Source organism: Oryzias latipes, chromosome 8 (assembly GCF_002234675.1).
Source record: "Oryzias latipes chromosome 8, ASM223467v1".
Taxonomy (NCBI): domain Eukaryota; kingdom Metazoa; phylum Chordata; class Actinopteri; order Beloniformes; family Adrianichthyidae; genus Oryzias; species Oryzias latipes.
Genome location: NC_019866.2, coordinates 26,120,131 through 26,145,399, shown reverse-complemented (window position 1 = coordinate 26,145,399; position 25,269 = coordinate 26,120,131). Strand labels below are relative to the sequence as shown.

General features: G+C 41.4%; 1 protein-coding gene across 3 annotated transcripts in view; it reads left to right on the top strand.

Annotated features, from left to right (window-relative positions):
* Window positions 1-25,269, top strand: part of LOC101156875 (neuronal-specific septin-3) — a 74,035-nt gene that overhangs the window by 24,119 nt on the left and 24,647 nt on the right. Inside the window, exons 1-2 of one of the 3 annotated variants that reach the window (XM_011473072.3) lie at window positions 9,505-9,617; window positions 23,300-23,647. In XM_011473072.3, the coding sequence (XP_011471374.1) occupies window positions 23,338-23,647 (310 nt within the window). In that variant the 5' untranslated portion in view covers window positions 9,505-9,617; window positions 23,300-23,337. Of the gene's footprint in view, window positions 1-9,504; window positions 9,618-13,902; window positions 14,057-23,299; window positions 23,648-25,269 lie in introns of those variants that run through there. The other 2 variants (XM_004086435.4, XM_011473071.3) reach the window with 2 other exon arrangements.

Sequence of the window (25,269 nt, the reverse complement as noted above, 5' to 3'; positions counted from 1 at the left end):
CTGGTCAGCATCACATCCTTGCAGGTTATTGAATAATACAAACATATTGGGGGGAAAATCAAACCTTTGTGGAAAAAAAGCTTTCTCCCATCCTCCTTGATGAAGTTCGAGACAGACTCCATTATGTTGTATTTATGGCTACTCTCTACACACACAGCAGTTCTTAATGAACAGTGTTTTGCTGCATCATGCATTTGGTGTCAACAACAGCTTTCCTGCATGCTGTACAAATATTTACCCCTGTTTCTCCAGCACAAAGCTCTTAACTATGATTTCTTTTCTCCATTGTTATCTGCTGACACTTGTTATGTTTCACATTCTCCAATTTTCTTAATCATTCATTTACTGTAACTGGACAGACATACCAAGTGTCCACAAGCTCCATTACAGAAGCTGATGCAGATTCAAAGATAAACACTGAATTTGATTTGTGGATCTTTTGTAAACTGTAAAAAAAGGTTTCTTCTAATAAAAAATTTAAGGGTGCTATGAATATTTAATTTAAAGGGATATGATGTTAAAAAAAATTATGTTTTCAGGTTTAACTCTGGAACACTTTTACTATTAAAAGTTACACCATCACTTTTGCCGGGCAATTTTTCCCCAACATAATTTACCCAACAAAAAGTACTTGTCATAAAAAATTGATCAAAACATGACAAAACGTGATAAATTAGAGTGTTTTGTATTTTCAACTGTGGTATGTGTAACAAAATCAACAAGAAAAACATAGGAAATTCCTAAAAACATGCTGAAAATTAAGAATTTGAGAATAAAAAGTTCCTAAAAAAATAACCAAATGATCCTAGAAACTTGGTCTGTGGTCCACCCATTCCTGAGACATGTGAAACTTCCCTGGTAAGGCCACATATTGAAATTCATGTAAATAGTTTTGTTCGGGTGAAAATCACCTGGCTATAGTGCTCTAGGGTTAGAAATAATGAATGGCAGCTTTCTTCACTAAAGAACGTATTTGATATAGGCTCAAATGGTTGAAATTGAAAGCACAAACAATAATTAAAGTGCTTTGATGGATGTTCATGTTAGAGAAAAAAAGCATGCTCTGCTGTTGAAGTCAAGCTGCCGGATTCTTGTTTTTTGTTCAGCAGCTTTTTAGTTGGTGCTGCAAATTACAGGCTGTTATGGAGTAATTGATGTTTATACTTTGATTATCGTCGTGCTATATCCTGTGCTTTGCTCTAATTGTTTGCTTCCCATTAAACATTCGCCTCCGGTTCTAACGCTCTCCTCACCCTTATGCAAGTCAGATGTTATGCATGTCAAAAAAACAGCAGTTTGGACAGAAATATCTTGTCCTATTTTGAAATGAATCAGGTTCGGTAATTTATGACTTGGAAATATTCAAAAATGTTCGCTGACTTCTTGCTGTTTAACAGTTTCTTAGTCCTCACTTTTTTCCTTCTATGAGAAGTTTACTTTTGATTGATTGATTTGGTTATTTTTAGCATTAATTGTAGACGATACAAGAAGAAGTCAAACAAATGTATCAAACTTATTACAGAAATAATGAAATGCATTAATTAAACAAGAAAACAAACAATTCAGAGACATTGCGTATTTAATTTGTTTTTTTCAGACACTGGGTCGTCATCAGGTGGTGGTGTGTGACGTCTTTAAAAAACAGCTGATTGTGACCATGAACAGGGATGAGGGAGCCTTCCTGCTCCCCCACACCTGGAGCAACATCCTCCAGCAAAAAACGGACATTAAGGGGCGGAGTCACTTGTCAAAGTTTGACAGGTGACTCCGCCTCAGTCACAATCAGCTGTTTTTTAAAGACGTCACACACCACCACCTGATGACGACCCTGATGAAGGTGGAAGACATTCCACCGAAACATGTCGGTACGTGTTACATTACAAAACAAACCAGTGTCTGATAAAAGACAAACTAAATACGCAGTATAATTTTATAGACACAATGAACCTCTTTGAATCATTAATTCAGAGACACACTTGATCCCAAAAAATATAGTGATCATAAACTAAAGTCATGTAGAGCTTCATTTATTGCTTGAAAAGGTGTGGGAAGAAGTACATTTATATACCGTAATTTCCGGATTATAAGACGCTGCTGTTGTCACACGCTTTCAACCCTGCGGCTTATTCAATGATGCGGCTAATTTATGCATTTTTTCTAACGGCCGCTAGAGGTGCTCGAGCAGAAATGGTAAGCATGAGACTGGGAGACTACAGTATGTGTGAGACGCAAGTTCAATGTGATTTCCCACTCAATTGGCCGTGCTAAAAAGCTGTCCCACTGTCTCAGAGAGGAGGAGGCAAATTGGGAGGCTGAATATGTAATCGTATTTTCGGCATCAAGCCTAATCATTTTGTCACACCCACGAGCAGCCAAACAGCATGGATGTCACTTCTGCTCTAAGACCTCTCACTCATGGTGCAACAAAAAGAAAGACCCATGCTCAGCCCTATTTTGGCCGCATCCCACAATCCCTTGCTGCCTACAGACCCAACATGCACGTGACCACCACTACAATATGACGCAGCTTTCAGGTTAAAAGCAATCGTTAAAAGCAGTGTGAAACAATCCACCGTCACCAAAGGGTTTGGAAAAGCCAGTCTGCTGCGTGATAGAGAGGACGGCGCTAGCTCAGGAATGAATTTGCCTCAGGATAAGATTGACACTGACAACAAAGGAGATCCTGAGAGAATGTGCTGAAAAATATCTTGCGCTATTCCAATCCCGCACTGAGGAGGAAGACTTCCATGGTTTCAGTGCACAGGAGGAAGATGAAGAAAGCTCTGTGACTTTTACGTTCATGTTTTTTTAACCAGCCTGTTAGTGCTGTGTTACGGTGTGTCACTGTTGTGGAAGATAAACTCCCGGCGCTTGCACCGGCAGCGCTTTCCTCTGTGCGGCACGCCTATAAGTTACTGCTGGACTGCTGGAAAATTTTGAAAACCCTGTCTGTGTACCGTATTTTTTTGTTATTATCTCATGTGTTGAACTTTTCCTGCGATTACTTTTTTTTCTTTCTTTCCTCTCCGCTGAAGGCGGATCTTCCTTCGGTTGTTCACTTCCCCATTCAGACCCTCAGAGCCTCCAGAGTGGGTTAATAAAGAATCATTCATCTTCTTCTGGGGGAAACCTTCTTTTATTACAGTTCTCTTTCACTCTGTATGACAAACATAAACACATATGAGGTGCCGTGTAGGACATTATTCAGAATTAGCATTCATAAACACATATGAAATCTCTCACACACACTAGTGAAATGCTTGTATACATACAACTGAAAATATATTCATTCACATACACATGTGAAATCTCTCACATACACGTGAAAATGCTCTCACATACACATGTGAAAATGCTCTCACACACACTATCGAAAATGCTCTCACACACATTACTGAAAATGCTCTCACACACACTACTGAAAATGCTCTCACACACACAACTGAAAATGCTCTCACACACAGTACCAAAATCCTCTCACACATACTACTGAAAATTTCGATAGAAACGGAAGGCATTTCAGTAGAAACGGAAGTTGGTTGATTATCGCGAGATTTAACGGCAGTCAAAAGCGTTGCTATGGTGATGTGTATCGGCAGCCTGCACTAGAAATTTCCCAGAAGTCTCTACGAAAAACCAGTGTGGATCGATGTAGAGGGCTGCATTGGGCGTGATTGGGCGGTTCGAATTGTGCTGCGGGCGGGAGCGGGCGGCAGAAAAAAAACCCCGCGGGAATCATCATGAATCATGAATATATATTAGCGGACCACGTTAGGCTTTGCGGCTTTTGGAGTCTTATGTACTGAAGCTCCGTGAAAGCACCAGGTAGAGACGCCTAATGGCCACTGTCATCTAACCTGTTGTTGGGGGTGTGCAACGCCCCGCCCCGCCTCATAGAAATTGTGTTCTTTAAAGCCTGATACCGCGGTCGCGTGTGGGCGGAGCTACCAGCTAGAGGTTATGGTCTGATCGCTGCATGGAGTGATGTCTGCATCAATGCATGGTAGACACTGAGAATAGGGAGATCAGGTTTATTATTTTGAAGAGTTCTACTTGGTAATCATGTTTCCATGTTTGAGTTCATAAAATCATCCCACGGAAAGTCTCTGCTTCAACTCCCGCAGGGAAAGCTGCGTCTGAATCTGACGCCCGCGTTTTCATCTCTCTGACAGGGTTTGAAGCCAAAGCCCCTCCCCCGCCTCTTTACCTGCTTCTCCTCTCTACCTGTTCACCTGTTCACATCCTCTGCAGCTGAGAGTTATTTTTCCCCGCACTCCCAGTGTATTCCACAGAGAGATAGTTGGGGCAGCAGAAGGATGAAAGAGCTGTGACTCTATCTGGCAACACTGCGCTGGATGAGGAAGGAAGGAGAAGTTTTCCTGGCAGGGACATGATGTCAATTGATAAAGCAGAAAAGAACCTCAAACGAGCTTCATCGTGAGACACGCATGGTGTTCAGATCTGCGTGCCGATGCCCAACTGAGGCCAGGACAGCAAAAACGGGAAATGGCTGAAGCTAAAAAAAAAAGTATTTTTCCATCAGGAAAAAAATAATTCATAGATTTTCAGCTCTGTTGAACCATTACAATGTTTTTTTTTACTTTGACCTGCATCTTTACCAGCTGGTTTAGCGCGCTTCAGGCCGTCTGTCTGCGCGCGGACACACGCACACTTTTAACCGAACAGGATTTGTGAAAATATATTTAATAATTAAGTTGCACATTACACAAAGGAGGAATGCATGAAAAGATGAGGCTGGAGGAGGGACATGAATCTCTTTAATAATATCAATACCAATACCTGTTTTTTTTTCCTGCGGGGCGAGGGACGATACAAAATGATTTCACGAAAAATGGTTGAATTATTGCCATGAACACGGACAGATTCATATTCAAAGCCATTTTTAGTAAGGTGTGAGAAAACTACAGAAGAAAATGCCTCCTCGCAAGAGCCAGTTAATCGTTCAGCGGCATAAAAACAAAAAATAAATATTGCCATGAATAAATAACTTGGGGGTTTATTTATGAACAAATACATTAAATCAACACCAAAGTGTTTGTAATTTAATTATTTATAAATCAGCCACGTTTTCCATGATCAGAACAGAGCAGTCTTTGTAAAATGTCCATATTTATTGTGTTTTTACTCTGACAAATAGGTGTCATTCTCTGCGTTAAATAGGAGTAGTTCGCCTCCAGACCAGGTGGTGGCGGTAATGCGCCAATTTGTTTTCGTGTCAAGCACCTTATGAACAACACCAGAAAGAAAAAAGTAGTAAGCATGGGTGTCCAAATTGCTTTTAAAATTCAGAGAACTATATAGAGAACTATATAGTGCTGCACTATATAGGGTTTTTGTAATTAGGGATTAGGGCAGGAATTCGGACACAGGTTCGTTTCCACTGAAATGCCTTCCGTCGACCAACTTCGTTTCTAATAAAGTTTAAAAAAAACTGTCTCTACTGAAATGCCTTCCGTCGTTTCTATTGAAAATTTCAGTAGTATGTGCTGTGTAAGTATTTTGGTAGTGTGTGTGAGAGCATTTTCAGTAGTGTGTGTGAGAGCATTTTCACATGTGTATGTGAGAGCATTTTCAGTAGTGTGTGTGAGAGCATTTTCACATGTGTGTGTGAGAGCATTTTCACATGTGTGTGTGAGAGCATTTTCAGTAGTGTGTGTGAGAGCATTTTCGATAGTGTGTGTGAGAGCATTTTCGATAGTGTGTGTGAGAGCATTTTCACATGTGTATGTGAGAGATTTCACACGTGTATGTGAATGAATATATTTTCAGTTGTATGTATACAAGCATTTCACTAGTGTGTGTGAGAGATTTCACATGTGTTTATGAATTCTAATTCTGAATAATGTCCTACACGGCACCTCATAAACACACCCCCAACACACTTTCGCTGCTCTCCCTCTCCCTCACTCCCTCTCGTGCTGCAGCGCGCTCTCCCCTCCTCCGTCTTACACACGCGCGCGGTTTCAGCACATACACATCCTCATTTTACAACACGTTTAAATGTGTCACGTGCGGCTTATGTATGTACTAAAGGGTTTATCCTTTAAAAATTTAATGGGTGAGGCTTGTAATCAGGTGCGCTCCATAGCCCGGAAATTACGGTAATCCCACCCCTACCGTGTTCATTTATTTTATAGTTTTACATAGTTTCCATAATCCGGTTCTGATCCTATCTTTTCAAGTAACAGAATCCAGTGCTTATTGATGATTGATTATCCTCAGAAAAACATTCATTCAGGATTTCATTAAACTGTAACATGAATCACACACCATGTAACAGACATGTAATACTCACTGACTGTAATCAGAATACATTTTCATATTAATCCAGATATCATTGCTACACATTGCAGATCACGTTTTCAAGTAACAAAATCAAGTAATTATCCTCAAAAATAATTCCTACATCTTTTCAATAAACATTAAGATTCATACTTTTAGGAATGGATATCTAATTAATATTACAACAGTTACAAAAATAGTAATATTTTGAGTAAAGAAATAGTGGGGCGGGGGGTGGTCACAGCTCATGAAGTAAATGAAGGAAACACCCATTTTTAACTTTTTAACCTCCACTCTGCTCACTTTCCTTCCTGTTGGACAAGACTGAAAGCGTTTCCTGCCCAGTTGTTTATTTCAAGGCCCTCAAATGTGTTTCCTGTCCCAGATAACAACTGTCGGTTTCAGTCTGAACACTCACAGAACAGACAGAAGAACAGCTGACATACTGCATATCCACAGAAGATCAGTACATACGTATCTCATGGTATGCCCCGCTCACAGAGCAATACAGGGGGCCCAAATCCAAAACTCACTTCAGGTCGCGTGATAAGATAAACATTTATTGAACACAGTAAACCTAAACTATAAAACTTTAAATCATAACTCTTTTGAACACACATTTGAATAAGAACAGTATATTTTTTCGGGATAAACCAACTTAAACCTTAAATAATTTATACTATTTTTCTCTCCATAAAAATATAACCTGTCAAAATTATACAAGTTAGAAATAAAGTAAACATAAAAACATTTACATTTCTTTACACTTATGTCATTTTATATCAAATTTTTTTTTTTTTTTTACATTTCCCAGTAGATTTGGTTCTACATAAGAATATCCTGTCAGAATTATACAAATTCAAAATATGAACCGCAGAATAAGGTAACAAAAAAGCCTGGAAAAATGTATTGTTTTCAGAAAAATCAAATCATTCCATTTTCTTTGCCCTCGTGTCATTTGATCAGAGCTGGATGCCTGGCATCAGTTTTTGGCATCAAATTGGTTTGTGTTTGGTGTGAGGTTCTGTGCTGTGGACATTGTCAGGATGGACTGCAGGTGATCATCAGTGAGACGACTCCTGTCTGCTGTTTTGTCAGTCTTCATCACCGAGAAGAGCTTCTCACACAGAGATATGCAACCGAACATCCACAAGGTTGGAGCTGCATGTAAACAGAGATGGAGCATTTCTGCAGGAATGGAGAGAATAAACTGTTCAGGTCATGCAGTGTCTGACTTTGCATGCAGTGTCGTACTTTAATAGCGCTGTCTTAGATTAAATTCTTTAATAACAGCCACCTCAGCACACCACAAATGAGACACGTGGGTTTGACAGTAATGTCAGTAAACATATGCTCCCATCTACCTCCCATGTTTTCTGAATCAACGTTTCTCTTCAGCATCATGAGGGCTAGCTCCACAAGAACTTTCAGCATCACAAACTAGACTTGATTGATGCGGGAGGTGTTTGGCAAGGCAGCAGAAGTGCTGCATTATGGGATTTGCAGTTAATGTGTTACCAGCACTGCATACCCCTGGGCCATAAATTAAAATAACAAAATGATCTCACGGGCCGGATATCATAACATGCCGGGCTGGATGTGGCCCGTGGGCCTTGCGTTTGACACGTGTGTTCTAGACTGTTGATCCTGTAGGAAATATGTTAAGAAACATCAAGAACTGCTAATGTGTTGTGTAGTTTGGACACTTTTCGAAATGCTTGAGCACTTTTAAACACCCTTTTCTTTAATAAAATGCTTCTGTGATACATTTATCTTCTTCCGTTCTGTCCCTTACGGGGTCACGGGGCTATCCACTTACAGGCGAGGGCAGGGGACACCCTGGACAGGTCGCCAGTCTGTCGCATATCACACACCCATTCATTCTCACACTCACACCTATGGACAATTTAATAGAAAATTGCACAATTTGAAACTTAGTTTTCTTCTCTTGGGGGTGTTTAGGGGTCTGAAACAATCTATTTAAAGTTGATGTGATGGCTGTGGTGTAGAATTAAAACTGTCAACATTGATGGTTACAGGTTGGCTCCTGTGTTAAGCAGTGAAGCTGCAATCATTTTGTGAATGTGTGTGTGTGAATGGGGCTGTGGTTAGGGGTTAACCCTAACCAAGGGACAGGAGTGAAGTATGCACTATTTGCCACGTGCTTCAGTTTGGGATCCCAGGCCTTCTGGATGTGCTTGAGCTCTTAGGCTGCATTTTGATGTGAAGAATATTCTTTTGAAAAAGTATCTTGAAGGTTACAGGACTGCTATGTGGTTATTGTATCGCTCTGTTGTGGTGAAGAGAGGGCTGAGCCAGAAAGCAAAGCTCTCAATTTAACAGTCGCCTCAGTCACCTGGAGAGATCTCGGAGCAGAGCCACTGCTCCTCCACATCCAGGGGAGCCAGTTGAGGTGGCTCAGGTATCTGAATCGGATCCCTGATGGACGCCTCCCTGGGGAGGTGTTCCGGACATGTCCCACTGGATGGAGGCTCCGGGGAAGACCCAGGACACACTGGAGAGACTATGTCTCTCAGCTGGTCTGGGAATGTCTCAGGGTCCCCCCAGAGGAGCTGGAGGAAGCGGCGGGAGACAGGAAAGTCTGAGCACCTTTGCTTAGGCTGCTGCCCCCGTGACCCGGTCCCGGATGAGCAGAAGAGGATGGATGGATGGATGGATGGATGGATGGATGGATGGATGGATGGATGGATGGATGGATGGATTGAAGGATGGAAGTTTTAGTTTTAGGTTTTAAAGCAATCAGGTTAGATGTCAGGGGAAGAGCTTTTGCTGGGGACCAAAGTTTGCTTACCGACCTGAGCACATCCAGTACATTTCAGATCATACTCACTTTCAGATATTAAGAGAATAGAGCAACTGTAATGACTAAGCTGGGCCGTACCACAAAAAGATCTACAAACGCCTCCAAATCAAGCCTGAAGACATGGAGCATGTCAGCGCATGGGAACTGGAAAAACCACAGTTCAATCTGCTGGTCATTTTTCCAACTGAGAAACTCACTGGTGTTCCTGATCGATAGGTATGGTTCTGCTGCCCCCTCATGCCCTCCCTTCACAGATAGACATAACCTGATTATGTTTTGTCATTTTGTGTTTTGTTAACTAATATTTGATTTAGCTGACTATGACGGTTTGTTTGTGATCTTCAGACTGAAACTGTGGGGAATTTAGCAGGAACCAACTAAAAAAGCATTTCCTCCACAAAACAGGAAGTGCATGATAGCTTGAGACAGCCTTCACATAGACTTCCTGCTCTGGGGTGCATATGTGCAGACAGCTGCATCTTCTCCTTAGGTAAAGATCCCCTCTCTTCTTCCTCACCGTGTTTGTGTTTCCTTGTGTCTGGTTGGTTTTGTCTCCTCGCTATGTCAGACCTGTGGACCTCCGGCCTTCTCTCTGTCCATTATGCTTCGTGGATCATGCTTGTGCTTTTTCTGTTGCTACAGGAGTCATTCCGACCGAACACAACGGTGTTGTCTTTATCATCGAGCTATTTCATCTGCTTTTTTACAACTTTCTTCATTCTTGCTCAAGGCCGTCATCAAGAGACAAAAGCAATGCAGTTCTGCAGAAAACATTTGAACTCTGCTGTGTTTTGGTTTGACTGCAGCTGGTTAGGCTCCAGAGAGCTGAGCAGACAAAACGGGGTTAGAAAATAGATGCATTGCTTTGACGCATCAAAATTGATTCAATTTTTGTTTCAGATCAAATTCTGAAGACATCCATCCTTCCATATTCCAAACCAGCCTTAACCCTTTTCAGGGTCATTGGGTTGCTGGAGCCTATCCCAGCTACTGTTGGGTGGAGGGTTCACTCTGGACAGCTCACATGTTCATTGCAGGTCATTCTAACGGGAATAATAAGAAATGCCACGCTGGAATAGTTGCTGTAGTTTGTTAAATAATGAATGAAAGGACTTGCTGTACTTCATGTACATGTAAAAGTGTTAAGATGTGTTTTAATTAGCCATAATTAGCTGAATTTTGTTTTAAAATTCAACATTTAAATTCAGAAATACTTTCAGAGAATCTAATTCAATACGAACAGCTTTATCCCCCAAGGGCAATTCTTTTTAAGGTGCAGACAATAGCTTTGAAAAAATGTACATCATGTAGATGCATTAAAAAAAATATAACACTGTAATACATGGAGTAGAGGTTAGTAAAGCTGTAGAAGATAAAAAATAGTCATATTGATGTTTTACATTTAGAGATGAGATGAAAAAGCCTCAGATAATAGAGGATGGTCCATCTGGGTTCAGATACAGTTTGACGCTTAAACAAAAAATGTTAATTCAGGTAAAGAAGCCTTTAACAACTAAAGTTACTGTAATTATAACACATTACTAAAATGTTGTCAATCCTAAATCCTTTAGCCTGCTAATGTTTACCATCACACCTTTATGTACTGTGTAATGGACCATGCAGAGCACGCCACTTTTCTTTTAAAAATGCCAAGAAAAGTTATAGTAATAACGTTACATCAATCTAACATTGTGTTCATTTATTTTGATTTTGTGTGCTTTAGTTTGATGTATTTGAAAGTTTGTGTTGTTTTTTTTAATTTGAGTTTTTAATTTGAGTTGCTTTTGTTCTAAATTTTCCTTTTATTTGCACGGTTTCAGTTGGTTTTGTTTAGTACGGTACCTAGAAAGTGCAACACATTTAAGAAAACTTGCCTGTTATTTTGCAAAGACTTGATGAAGCCGCGCCTGCAGGACTGATGGTCTCTACTGCATCCTGGTGTTCGGAGTCGGTACTGGTTCACATTTCCATCATAAGGAAATCAAACCTTACCCTGAACTTCATGGACAACACCAGTGCTGCAGGGAGAACATTGTACGGTATAAACAGACAACAGTCTGAAGAGCTGAGGTGACGGCATCTCTGCTACAGGAGTCAAACAGGAAGATTTAAATCATCACTGACAGGTTTACAGTAAACCCTTGTTTTTCGCGGGGGTTACGTTCCAAAAAGAACCCGTGATAGGCAAAATCTGTGAAGTAGAAACCTTGATTTTTTTTTTTTACAATAATAATTGTTTTATATCTATTAAATACTCTTTATACATTGAAAAGAAAGAACAAACCATTTTACAGGCTCAAGCATTTGTTTCACAAATAAAAGTACTTTAGAAACGTTTTTTTCTACAAATAACTTCTGTACTGTCAAATAATAATTTGAATCATCAATATGAAGGCTTCAAATCGCGGAGATTAGCCCCGCCCACCACCACCCGAGTATTGGATTAAACGGGAGAAAATTTAAAAAACAATTATGAAAAAAATAAAAAGTACAGTGGGAAAAATAGTGACTCAGCTGTATTTCACTGCTCTACAGACTGAGCCGCTGCATCCTGACTCCGCTCTGCAGTGTTTTCTTCTTGAAGCCCGCGGTGCAGCTGTGTTTGTTCAGGACAAGAACATAGTGATTGACAGCTGTTGTCGCTCTTTTTTCTATGGGTTTTAGAGAAACTCCAAATTGCAAGATGATTTGCACATATGTAATGTACTTATTAAACTGCAACGTTATTGACGCACAGGAAGAAGCGGAGTGACTTTTCAGCCAATCAAAATGCAGAACACAATGCACGATGCAAATCCGTGAAGTAGCGAAACCGTGAAAAGTAATCCGCGTTTTAGCGAGGGATCACTGTACCTGGTTTCTTTTGAGGAAACACGTTTAATGTTTGGAACCGTCTGACACTGTTTTAAAGCTGAACTTCTGTACAAACTTCTGTACGGTTTTTTAAGTTCTGTAAGTCTCCGTTGATGTTTTGGATGAAGAGATGTTTGCAGCATGAGCTGTGTCGGTTACAGAGTAAAGCTGGGGTGTTGAGCACCTCGCTGTGATTTAGATCCGCCCTCAGCCGCCATGTGACCTAACCAGGAAGCATGTCTGAGGTTTGGGTCACGCGTGTCTTCCTGTCACATTAATCTGTCTCACTTGACGGCTTTTTTCTTTACACGTCTGCATCTTCAAACTTCACCATTCATACTTCCAGTTTCTTTTGTGTTTTAGAAATGAAGCTGGTGTATTCAGACTTTCTCAGGGTCGTTGTTGTTTCTCTGATTAGCTTAACACTCGTCCCAGGGCTTAACCACAGCACATTACTTCTGCGGTGAAAAAGAGCAGTATTCTGTTAAACAGGTGAGATAAGAGAGAAGGTCATAATGTCAGGATACCAGTTTGATCTGTTTTTCATAAATACACAACAGAAAATATGTGAGATGATGACAAAATGTTCATTAAGTCCAAAAAAAAGGAGCCAAAGTAAAGTGCTGGTAATTTGAATCAACAACAGAATCCCCCCCTCATTCTGCGTTCACACTGAATGCGGTTCGTGCATGAAATCCGTATCACCCCTGTTTCACTGTGCGGCAAATTTTTCTACATGCCGCCAGTCCAAAAAGGTGTTCATAGCTTGACACCCTGGCTGCTTGTGGGAGGAGCCACTACCAGATGTTTCTGGCCTGATCGCTACATGGAGCGGTGTCTGTGTTTGACCCGGATGATGTTTAGAGATTATTGTTAGAGTTATTGTCTCAATGAGAAAAAAAAAACATAAAGTTCAGGAGACCCGAGCAGGCTGCTTACGCCATGCCACAGCGGCTCTCTGTCTGCTTGCCAGGTAGCCTGTGGAGGGCCGGCATAGCGAGCACGGTCGCTTTCACAGACTGTCCAGGCTGTACCGGCCTAAGCCCAACAGTAGCGGGGACGGGCTCCAGCAACACCACTGCCCAAATACAGCGCTTTAAAAAAAATGGATGGAAGTTCAGGAGAACTGTTGGATCGATCCACCATGTTGGATTGGATATGTCTACCTACTGATCGAGTCACTGAAAATGTCCCAAAGCTGAGTCCCTGATTGGTTGACGCGACGCAGCGACCTCCCCAATGTTCAAATATTTGAACTCTGGCCGCGCCGCTCAAATTGCGCTTTCACCAGACCTTCGTGGCGCACCTGTGGCTCAAATTGCACCGCAGGACCTCAGAATGCATCCGTACCATTGTCTTGACATTGAAAGTGCCTCTGCCGCGTGAATGGGGTTCAGTGTGAACACAGCTTTATCAAAAAAACACAATGACTTGCAGATAAACTCCAAAATCCACAGCATTTATCAGTTGGCGCATAGGAGGGGATTTTTGTACATAGTCAATATTCAAAGCATTTATGTTGCTTTCTTTAGCACATCTTTATTAGCACATCCTTTTTACATTAGAGTAATAAGGAATAATAATTGTAATAAAAATCTCCAACTCTTTTAGTTATTAATCCCTTAGCAACTACAGCTTCTCCATCACTGCTGCTTAACAAACAAACAGCAGAATTATTGTCCATCTCTGAGATTTTAAACACAGTGTCACAACAGCACTGTTCATCACCTTTTATGCAAATATCTGCCAGTGGAGACAGCCTTTAGACTGAAAGGACTGAAGGCCGGTGGCAAAGCAGCTTAGAGGGTGTGGGACTGCAGCTTGTCCTGTGGGGGCGCTCTCTCTCTCTTTCTCGGGGATTAGTAGAAGCTCCTTGGGTTCATCTGCATGTGAATAGATCCCACCACCCCCCGACCCTCCTTGTGCCTCAGCCTTTCTTCCCTTTGCCGCTGCCATCAGGGTGAAGCGCATAGAGGGAGATAGACGAACAGGGGGGGTTCTACTGTGCAGGTGGGTGTGTTTAGCGTTCAGGTCGTCCTAACAGGAGTTTCTCTGCTGCTTGGGGGATAACAACAGGTAGGAACTTTTCTCTGGCTTTAATTTATTTCCTTTTTAAGGATTTTATTGGGGGGGGGACTTGGGTCAAACCAATGAAAGGCTAAGACTGGCTCACTGTTTCAGCCGGGATGGGGGTGGGGAAACTGTGAGGCCTCCAAACTTTAATCAAATGACCCCCACTGAGTCAATGCAGTCTGTTGTGCTTGAAGCGATGCTTTAGTTTTTGCCATTTGTTAAGTAGATGAGGGCCTGGCAGTCATTACTGGATTCTGGAACTTTCTGCTCCTCATTCCCATTCTCATCCAAAACTTTTATCCGTAAGAGTTTGGCTTCTTCCTCAGAGTCAAACCAAACATTAGAAATGCAGTCCTTCAAAGAATGAGAGCAGCTCAATGTAAAGAAAAGACTTCCAAGGACCCCAGGTGGATTCAGGCCTAACCTGTCTGCTGTTCTTTCAAATTAAAAGGTTTTGATCCTGAACACGCGGCGAGGAGAGCCGACCTGTGCTGCAGTCACTTGCTCTGGTGAAGTCATCTGACCCCGCCCCCATTATTTTAGTCTGCCAAAAAGATTCCACCCTCAGCGTGAAAATATGCAGAGAAGCTCACACATCAGAGCTTTGATATTTAGGTCAATCACACGCTGAACTTCACTTGCATCTGGACATGTTGGAAAATATATACATTTCATGTGAATTTTTTCATTCTGTAGGTTTTAATGTACAACAAGGTAAACTGAGTCAAGCTAACGAAATAACATTGGATTTTTTTACAACTTTACGCCTCCTTCTTTCTGTGAAGATTTTCTATTTGACTAAAAGCAGCAGATATTCATAGATGAGATTGTCATTTCATAACTGAATTTCCATCAAACAAAAGAAAAACAAAAGTGAGATAATAAATGGAGGAAAGCAGATTTGCAGTAAAAATAACTTCTATTTATAAATAGAAGTTATTTGTAATATTATCTTTTCTCCATATGAGTATTTATACTCGTATGGAGACAAGATAATATTAATATGAAGCTCATTGAGTAAAGGCCCTACACACTGGGACGAATATTCGCCAGCCGTTTTTCGCCACGTTTTTTGTGTTCACACACAGGCGATTTTCGCTGACGATGAGCCGAGCGAACATGCAATTTCATTCCCTGACATTAGATGGCGCTTAATGTAAACAGAAATACTCCTGTACACAAGGTGGCGCTGCGCAACTTTATGCTTCTTAAAGTCGCTTTTCACTCAGAAGAAGAGAGCAAGTATTTACGCGCTTGTCAGAATCAAACAAAGAAAACATGAATATTTCAAGCACCAGTAGCTCCAACTGGTTCTTGGTTCGGGGATATTTTAGAATGTCCGTCATTATTTCTTCGCGGCAGTGTAGACGCTACTCGGCGTCTATCTTCTTCGCTGGTATGTGTGCTCAGCAAGGCAGTTTTGTGTTTGAGCGCCCCCAAGTTGTGTTTTACTGTAACTTCAGAAGCTCCAGACACGTGTGCAAAAGCGCCATTCTCATTGGTCGAATAGATTTCGACGCGACGCGTCGAAAAAAAAAAAACGAACCCGAGGCGTTTTTTTTTTTTGACGCTTTGACGCGTGGCGTTTTTTCGCGTTGGTGTGCACACTCTCATTGGTGCCCTTTGTTTAGTCACGAGGCGTTAAACTTCAATTCGTCCCGGTGTGTACGGGCCTTAAGTCTGTCTCCACTTTCTGCCATCCATCTGTTTACACTCTCTCCCTCTAGCTTACAGCCCCTCACAACCCCAACCTAACATTAGCAGTGCAACCAAAATGGTATTAACATCAGATCTGTCCAGTCGTACAGTTTAGATCCAGATTCCAGCTCAGACCAGGAAAACAAAGACGTTCATAGATCGATTGGTCTACAAGGTGGATGATCACAAAGGGGCGGAGCTGGGAGCTGGTGACCCGCTGTCTGTAGTTTTTACTTAACAACCACCAGCTTTTTTTTCCCATTTGCTCCTGATTTACAACAATTTGGAGAGAAAAAATGCAATATTGATTTTAATTCTTTTAGATATCCTTATAGAAATGCCACAAGAACATGTTAAAAATGCCCAAAACACCATAATTATTGGAGTGGGTCTTAAACATGTGCAGAACGGCATTAGAGTGCACGTTAATGGCGTGCACGGATTAAGGTTAAACAGCAGAGTCACTTCTAGCTAATCCTTTTACAGCATTCACATTAACACACATGCACGCCTTATTCCTGCTTTAGAAAAGGAACAAAACACACAGCGACACACAAGTTCCAGTTTTACAACAGACACAAAAATACAACCAATTTCCCTTTGAGTCACTGGTTATACACATTATCAAATCAATAAAAATGTAAAAATATATCCCTTAAATCGATCTGCATAAAATACAAACAACATGTGCACATAAAATTAAAACACAAATCTAGTTTTAGAAACAAAAAGAAAAATTCTGAGAAATGAATTAAGATAATCCTGAGAGGAAACACTAGGAAATACAGAATATATATTTATATAAAAAAAGTTTGATATAAGATTAGAAATTTACAATGAAATGCAAATGTAACTAAATGCAAATGTAAACTAATAGTGTCAACTGAATAATTGAAACGTAAAACTATGTTAACATTAATTTCTAATATTAAGATTTAGTCTGACTTTTAAATACTAATTTTACGGTTAAAAGTTAAGTCAATAATTCAATTCACTTTGTGAAAAAAATAAGAAAAGATTATCCTGAAAGTGGCCTTTAGATTTGACCAACAAATGAGGATCTGAGACTAGTGCTCAGTGTAGAAAGAATGTTTTTGAAATGTGGTTATTTTTATATCCTTGAAACAGCTTTGCCTCCACCACAATGCTTGCTGAAAAAAACTGATGTATGACCGCAGTTGGTAAACTTTTGTCAGTATGAACATGCTAGCTTTAACACGATGTGTCATACACGCCTTACAGTTCTGCAGTTATTATTACTGGCTTTTCATAGGAAAAGCAGGTAAAACCATATAACAATAATAATAATAATGAATTTTATTTATATGGCGCCTTTCTAGACACCCAAGGTCGCCTTACAGATAGAGAACAATAAAATACAGTTAAAAGAAAGACACATTAGTTAAAAACAAACAAGACATTGTAATCATAAAATTAATTAGGGTGGGTATGCTTTTCTGAAGAGGGGGGTTTTCAGATTTTTAGCAAACTGTGGGAGTGAGTTCATGTTCCGCAGACCTGGGGGAAGTGAGTTCCAGAGCTGGGGGGCAGAGCGGCTGAATGCTCTGCCCCCCATAGTGACGAGCCGAGCGGTGGGTGTAGCAAGCTGGAGTGAAGAGGCAGACCTAAGGGAGCGGGTGGGAATGGCAACATGGATAAGGTCAGACAGATATGGGGGGGCGAGGTTATGGAAGGCTTTGTAGGTCAAGATAAGGATTTTATAGTTAATCCGGAAAGACACTGGTAGCCAGTGGAGTTTTTGTAGAACAGGTGCGATATGCATAGTTGAGGGGGTTTGTGTTATGATCCGGGCAGCAGAGTTTTGGAGCAGTTGTAGTTTGTGAATAGTTTTGTAAGGGAGTCCGGATAAAAGGGAGTTGCAGTAGTCCAGACGAGAGGTGATGAGACTGTGGACTAGAATGGCCGTGGAGTGAGGACTGAGAGAGGGGCGGAGACGGCGGATGTTTCGGAGGTGGAAACAGGCCGTCCGGGTGATGCTATTTATGTGGGCAGTAAAGGAGAGAGTGCTGTCAAGGATGACACCCAGACTCTTAACCTGTGGGGAGGGAAGGATGGAGCAGTTATCGAAGGAAATGGAGAAGTTAGGGAGTTTATTTAGGGTGGTCTTTGTTCCTACGATGAGGAGTTCAGTTATATATATAAAACAAGATAGATATGACTCACATGATTGGATGTGACATTCATGTCAGAACTGCAGTTTAATCGCAGCTCTTGTTATTTTTATAAAGCAGCAATTTAGGGTTTTCACCAGAACCTGAGTCACAGCTTCAGCTCTGTGATGACTGACGGAATTGGCTGTACTTGTTTGTTGCAGTTGGAGCTACTGTAGCATCTGTTTACACAGCAGATCTAGAAATGCTTACACTGATGTCACTGCGTCAGTGTGATTCCTGTGAAGCTCTGAGCTCAGTAATCTGCAGCTTTTCTGCCAGGAAGCGACTCCTCCCCTCCACCCACTGCCAGACTTCAGAAGTTAGACAGCTTTATTAGTGCAGCAGCTTTCACAAACAAGCAATTCAGAAAGCTTTACAACATAAAGAGCTTTTGATGCAAATAAAACTACCCTAAAATAATACAAGAAGAAATAAAAAGAGAAATATAACTAGAAAGTTGGATCAGGGTGGCTGTGATGGAGCGGTCGGTCAACCTCTTATTGGAATATTGCAGGTTCAATCCCCACCCTGCCCGCCCATGTGTCCATGTGTCCTTGGGCAAGACACTGAACCCCGACTTGGCGCCAGTGTTCGGCAGCGGAGCCGCCATCAGTGTGTGAATGAGTGAATGGGACTGTGACTGTTAAGCACTTTGGGCCTTTGAGGAAGGTAGAAAAATGCTATACAAGTACACGCTATTTACCTGCAAAAATTCTAGTGTGAATACTTTATGCTGAATCTGGTCGTTGAAGCTGTTTGCCTAATCTTCTGAAGGGATTTCTCTGAAATGCGATAGCTAATTCCATAATGCTAAAGTTGCAGAAGGATCTGCATTCTTCTTTTTATTTATTTATTTATTTATTTATTTTAACTTGTCCTGTCCAACAGTTAGGCAGACAGATGAGAGCTGAGGGCCTCTTGTGTTGGACATATTTTACTTTAAAAAGAGGGGTTATTAATCTTCAGACAAACCAAAGGTATGTCTGAACAAACCCCTTTTGTAATTGAGGCCAAACTTCATTCATTTAAATCATATTTGAAAATCTTTTGTGTTGGACCGGACGGAAAAGGAAAGAAGGGAAGAAGAGAGAGGGATGTCAGAGAGAGGGGGGATAGGAGGGTGATTATAGAAAGAGGGGGTAAAACCATGAAGCAGCATAAAGCAACAAGGTTCTGGATGGTTATAATCATTACAGTGAGGTTCAGATGTAATACAGGTCTATAAGGGCGGGGCCTGTCCACACACACTCAAATGTTACAAACATACCTGCTAGCTCCAAAAATGTTCACATGTCTACATGTACACAATACAAATATCGTTCACACACGCATACTTATGCCTTCAAACCAACTAGAGTGAAATATTTCATTCAGTCATGCAAACTATTACTGCAAAGGTGAGCTAACACCTGTGCTCAAATGAGTGTTTATGTTCTTCTAAAATGGATGGTGGAATGTAAAATGAAGGAGGGAGAGTGACCAGCCACCCCCACACCCAGACCCCCGCCGCAGCAGCAGCGGCAGCCAGAACCCCCCAACACCTGCACCGCAGCAGATAGAGAACAACCGCCCCCCCGGCGATCACATCCGCCACCCGGGCCAGGGTCAGCAGGACCGCCATGGGGGCCCCCAGAGCCAGAGAGCAGGGAGGCATGGGGGGACAGAGAGTGCAGCTCTAGCCCAACCAGGAGAGCAGCCCCCCCTGAATTTTTCCTAAGAAGCTACATTAGATGGACTGCTGAAGCTCTTAGCATAAAGTGCTGAAAGATAAATTATTGAAGGTGTTTGCTTCAAATGTTAAAGAGGTCTACTTAAAATATTGAACCTTTTGCTGAAAGTCCTGAAGCTATATTAGAATTCAGAGGTCCAGATTTTGTTTGGATGGATGGAATTAAAGTGGTGCAAGGGGGTGGCAGGTTCACCAGTACTTCACTTATTTACTCTTTATTTTTAAACCAGGGGTTACATGGTAGTACATAAATGATAGTCATGGAGGGAAATCAAAGTGAAGAGTTGTTTATAATTGGGAAAAATTGAGGAAGATCTGATGAGAATGAAGGGACTTAGAGCCGCTCAGCAGAATAAAGAAGGTTCCACTTTCACCCACATGGAAATGTTAGATTGCCAAATAAGAAAACCAACAATCCTGTCGTCCTGAAAAAAACACAACATAAATTTTGAGAGTTCAGAATTATTTGATTCCCTCAGACACAGTAGCATTTCATGGACCTTTGTGCCACTTTGTCCGGCTCCCTCCTCCTGTCAGAGAGCATATCAGTGCGGATGCTTCTTCCGTGTTGGTGGTGAGTTTTTGCTAGGGATGTAGGAAAAAAATTGATTCTGCAATATACCGCAATATTTCATTTGATGATACTTGTATCGATTCATAATGCTGTCAGGATGATATTTAGGTAATTATTTCTGAGTGTCCGTCAGAGACAGACTCTTGTTTTCCACTTAAACCTCCGACCGCTAGTTTGCAGCCACGCCCACTGAGCCTCTTTGAGCAGCTCTACACGCACAAATAAAACTACATGGTGTCAGCGAGAAGCAGCTTGTTCTGCTGTTCTGACACATGAACTACTTAGTTTTTACTTGGGATGGGGGCCGAACAGAAACTCTGTGCCATGTTGCTGCCAGTTGTGCCAATTTGTGTTTTTTTTTAAATTTATTGTTGAATCACCATTCAGTCTCCTGAACCGTTTAGAAGTACTGTCGCTACATTAAGCAATTTTGAAAATAAACCGCACTTTATTTCCTTAATCATACTTTTAGAAGATTATTGGTTAAGGCACATTCATTCCATTTTTTTCTTATACTGAAAAATATTTTGTTGTGGAAATCAGACAATGTTCAATGTTCCCTTTAGATATGTTAAGTTACCAAAATAAAAGCACAATGAATTTTCTTGGGTAAAATAAACTTGCAAATGAGATACAGTTGCAGTGCTTAACATTGTGATGATTAAATAAAATGAATTTTACCATTTTATTACAATGAAAGACATCCAAATGATGGACTACACCCCATCATTTGGACTACACCCCATCATGTGTGACTGGCCACTGGACTTTCTGACTGGCAGGCCTCAGTCTGTCAGAATAGGGAACAGGACCTCAGCCAGCATCATCACACCACAGTGCTGTGTTCTCAGCCCCATCCTCTACACCCTGTTGACCCACGACTGTGTGGCCTCTCATAAGGACACAATCATCCTGAAGTTTGCTGATGACACCGCCGTGTTAGGATGCATCACTGGAGGGGACAAAGGAGCCTACAGAAGGGAGGTGGCCAGTCTGTTGGCATGGTATGAGGACATCAACCTCACCCTCAACAAAGACAAGACAAAGGAGATGATAGTGGACACGAGGAAGGAGAGGAGGAACCCTCATAAGCCGCTGCTTATCAGGGTGGATGTGGAGAGGGTGAGCAGCCTCAAATATCTGGGGGTCCACCTCAGCCAGGACCTCACCTGGACACTAAACACGTCACAGCTGGTGAAGAAAGCTCATCAGCGGCTGTGCTTCCTGAGGAGGTTCTGCATGTCCCCAAAGATCCTCAGCAACTTCTACAGCTGCATGGTTGAGTCAATCCTGACCAGCTGCATCACAGTGTGGTACGGCATCTCTACTGCCATGGACCGCAAACGCCTGCAGAGAGCGGTGAAGACTGCGTCCAAAATCACCAGTACTCCTCTACCCTCACGGCAGAGCACCTACAAGCGTAGGATCCGTAGGAGAGCTGCCTCCATCATCAAGGGTTTGTTCTCTCTCCTCCCCTCGGGACGGAGGTACAGGAGTGTGAAGTGCAGCACCACCAGACTCAGGAACTCTTTCTTCCTCTCTGCCATCAGACTTCTTAACAGCTGACAGGAGTCTGAAACAACTGCACCTTTGCACATCCTCATTGTTTATAATTATTGTTCTTGCACATTTACCTCATGTAAGTCTCTGTGCACAATTAAACTCAGCTTTATTTGCACAACATCTGTTTTGTATATATTTTTAGCCATTTACTGATGCATAGTTATATTTTATTTAGGTTGTATGTGAATTTCCGTTATCCTGTATATATCTTACTCCTATCATAGTGATAAATGTAGGTATATATGCGTTCCCCCATGAGTGCTTATATACCAGCTCTTTTACCAGCTAATTCAGAATTGACAAAGCCGTTTGGATAAGAGGTGAAACGTCTTCTAACTTTAAAAACTAAGTCCAGATGACAGCCCCTAAACCTACTACTATAATGGAATCAACCTGGATGAATGACAGTCTTCATAGACATCCTACTCCTATTTTTATTTTATTTTATTTTATTTTAATTAACCTTGGCATTAAGAGCAGACAGCAATGTAAGAATTTCATTGTACAGAGAAACCCGTTTCTTCACTGTGAATATGACAATAAACCCTTTGAATCTTGAATCTTTGAATCTGTATTAATGTTCAGGTAGAGTTTTTTCTAAGTCATACTCTTAAAAAAGAAAGGAAAATGTGTTCCAGTACTACATTGGGATACATATCGTATCGTGGGACGCGTTTCGTATCGCCTGACCCTTGCAGATACACACTCCTACTTTTTAGCGCTATCATCTACAGAGGAGAGTTTGCCTGTGATTGCCTATTAAAATTATACAAATCTAAAGAGAATGGAGGCTTGTTGAAGTTCACAGACCTGCCTGCTCTCCATGAACCCTCAACCTAATTAGTGGATGGTTACCCTGAATCACCAACTAGCCAAGTAGCCTCTGTGTTAGGAAAGAGCTGACACAGTAGGTTCATTTATCAAAGCATTGATGCTGTTTGAAAAGCAGGTTTTACCAGATGCAACATCTAGCTGAAGCACAGAAATCAGGCAGCTGAGCAGAAAACATGAAATTCCACATCTTCAAGAACACAACATGCATAAACCATTATCACAACACAAGGGTGGGTTTCTTCTGGTTCTATCAGTCTTTTGCTGAAAATCATTTTAAAGGCAATAGAAATTTAAATTCACAAATGAGTTACATTTATACCAAAATAAGTTGTCATGTTTGGTATATGGTTTATAGACATGACAGAAAAGAGTACAGGTTGATGGATAAAACGAGGACAGTTAAACCTGCTGACATTTCCAAGCTTGTTTGTTTTTTCCTGTGTTAGTCTCTAGTCTTATTCCTGTGCTTTTAGACAAAAGCAGAAACATCCAATTTGTCTGAAAAGAGCTGGATGACTCTTCTGTTCAAACAGCTTTTGTTTTTCTGTTTCATCTATAGTCAGTTGTGTTGTGTTGTGTTGTGTTGTGTTGTGTTGTGTTGTGTGGGTGTTTGTGAAAGTAGTTTGTTGGTGGTTTGCTTTTAGCGACGTTCAATAAACCTCGTCTTTTCACAGGAACGGCTGCAGGGTTGGAGACAGACTCGTTCACCTCAATGGAGGACAGAGAGGAGGAGGATGCTGGCATCATGACAGAAAACATAAAAGAGGAGAGCAAAGCAGACCAAAGCTTGCAGGAGGACAGATTGGAGGCTCATGCCAAGACAGAAGAGAATGAAAGCAAAGAGGAGGCCGAACAGGTGGAGGCAGACTTGAAGGTGCAGCTTTGCGAGTCTTTCCCAGGCCTTCAGACGGGCCTCATCCGGAGCGCCGACCTGTTCGGTTATGTGGGCATCGAGTCAGTCCTGGACCAGATGAGGCGCAAGACCGTAAAGGCTGGTTTTGAGTTCAACATCATGGTGGTTGGTGAGTAACACTCAAACATGAAGAAAGAGAAATTCTGAAGGGATCCAGAGGTCATCCACTCCTGAAGCCTGTCCTCAGTCTCCTGCGGGAATCTGCCTTCCCTCAAAGTTTCCCCTAAAACACCATCATTTAAACGGAAAACCTTTTTCAGAAACTTTCAACTCTGCTTTCCAAGTGACATGTCTCCTGCACAGAGGTGTACAGTAACAAGTCTGTTTACTCTGTTACATTTACTGGAGTAAATTTTGTAAAGATTGTTCCTCTCAGAATACTTTCACAACTCTATTCTTTTTTAATGGGAAGACATTCTTCATCACAAATTTATGCTAAAGTCCACTGAAAGCCTACTTCTTACGAAAAAGACAAGGAGTTGTTATTTTTCACACAAAAAATGTAAGCTTTCATTTCAACATCTGAAAGACCTGAACGTATACCAGTGGGGATTTCTTTAAGACTGCAAGGGAAGCTCGTCTTCCCTTATAATGTCACAAAATTATTGGTCAAATATGTACTATTGTATTGACATTTTATTGACTAAAAATGCGTTAGAAAACGTTCATTTGAAAGACAAGTTCGTTCAGAATCAGTTACATATAGCAGGTCGACTAACTCCATTTCCTTCTCATACATTCCTGCAGCGTCAGTGCATTTCCCTATGGAAGCCCGGCGTCCATTGACTTCAATGGGGCTGCTTTGAACGTTTTTTTTCAGCACTTTGAAACTAGACGGTCATTGGATAAACGCTGCGATTATGTCCCACGGACGCTCAGCGTCGCTGGGGGTGAATGGGGAGTGGGCTGGCCCAGACTCCGAGCTTCTGCGTGATGATTGGAGGGTCTGTAGAAAGACTGCATCTCCTTTTGACTGACAGCGATTCTGTACTTTAAGGAATCACTGAAGCTATTCTCAGTCCCATCGCGGATTTCTCAAGTTCAGTCAAAATAAAAACTGCTGCAACCTATTTCTTTGAAATTTGCTTGGCGAAATTGCTTGATTTTCATCATACATTTCACACAATTATACACCACATTCCTTGTTTCAGTTTTACGGAGTTTAATATATTTTTTTAGATCGTTCATTCTTCATTCATTCCTTCATTCATTCATTTATATAACATTAGTAGGCTAGGCTAGCATCGTGGTTGAAACTGCAGACAGTGCTAATTTTCTTGACCTGATTTTGGATTACCATTTGAAAGTGTTCCTTACGAGGAAAAACTTAGAATTAAACAGCAGGGCAGATCAACACCTAAGATTGATTTAGTGCAAAAGATAGGGAAAAATAACAGGTCCCTTCAGGTCTCCTGGTATGACAAAGTTAGCTGGCTGACTGGAAGTGCTGTGACATAAATGTACTGCTGGCCATGCCTCTTGATGAATCCATCTCACAGATGTGTTGTTTGGTCAAAGGTGGGATTTGGAGATCTGTCTAACTTTGACAGGGCATATAAAAGACACGAAAAGAGCAATGAACATGTGAGTGCATGTGCAGGATTAAGTTGCATGGGCAGGATCAGAGCTTCCCCTCTCTGACAGACCAGTAGCCGCCAATGATGTATACACTGACAAATAAAAAATGATAATAATAATCTTTATTAGAAGGTGTACTTTTTGCCTATGCTA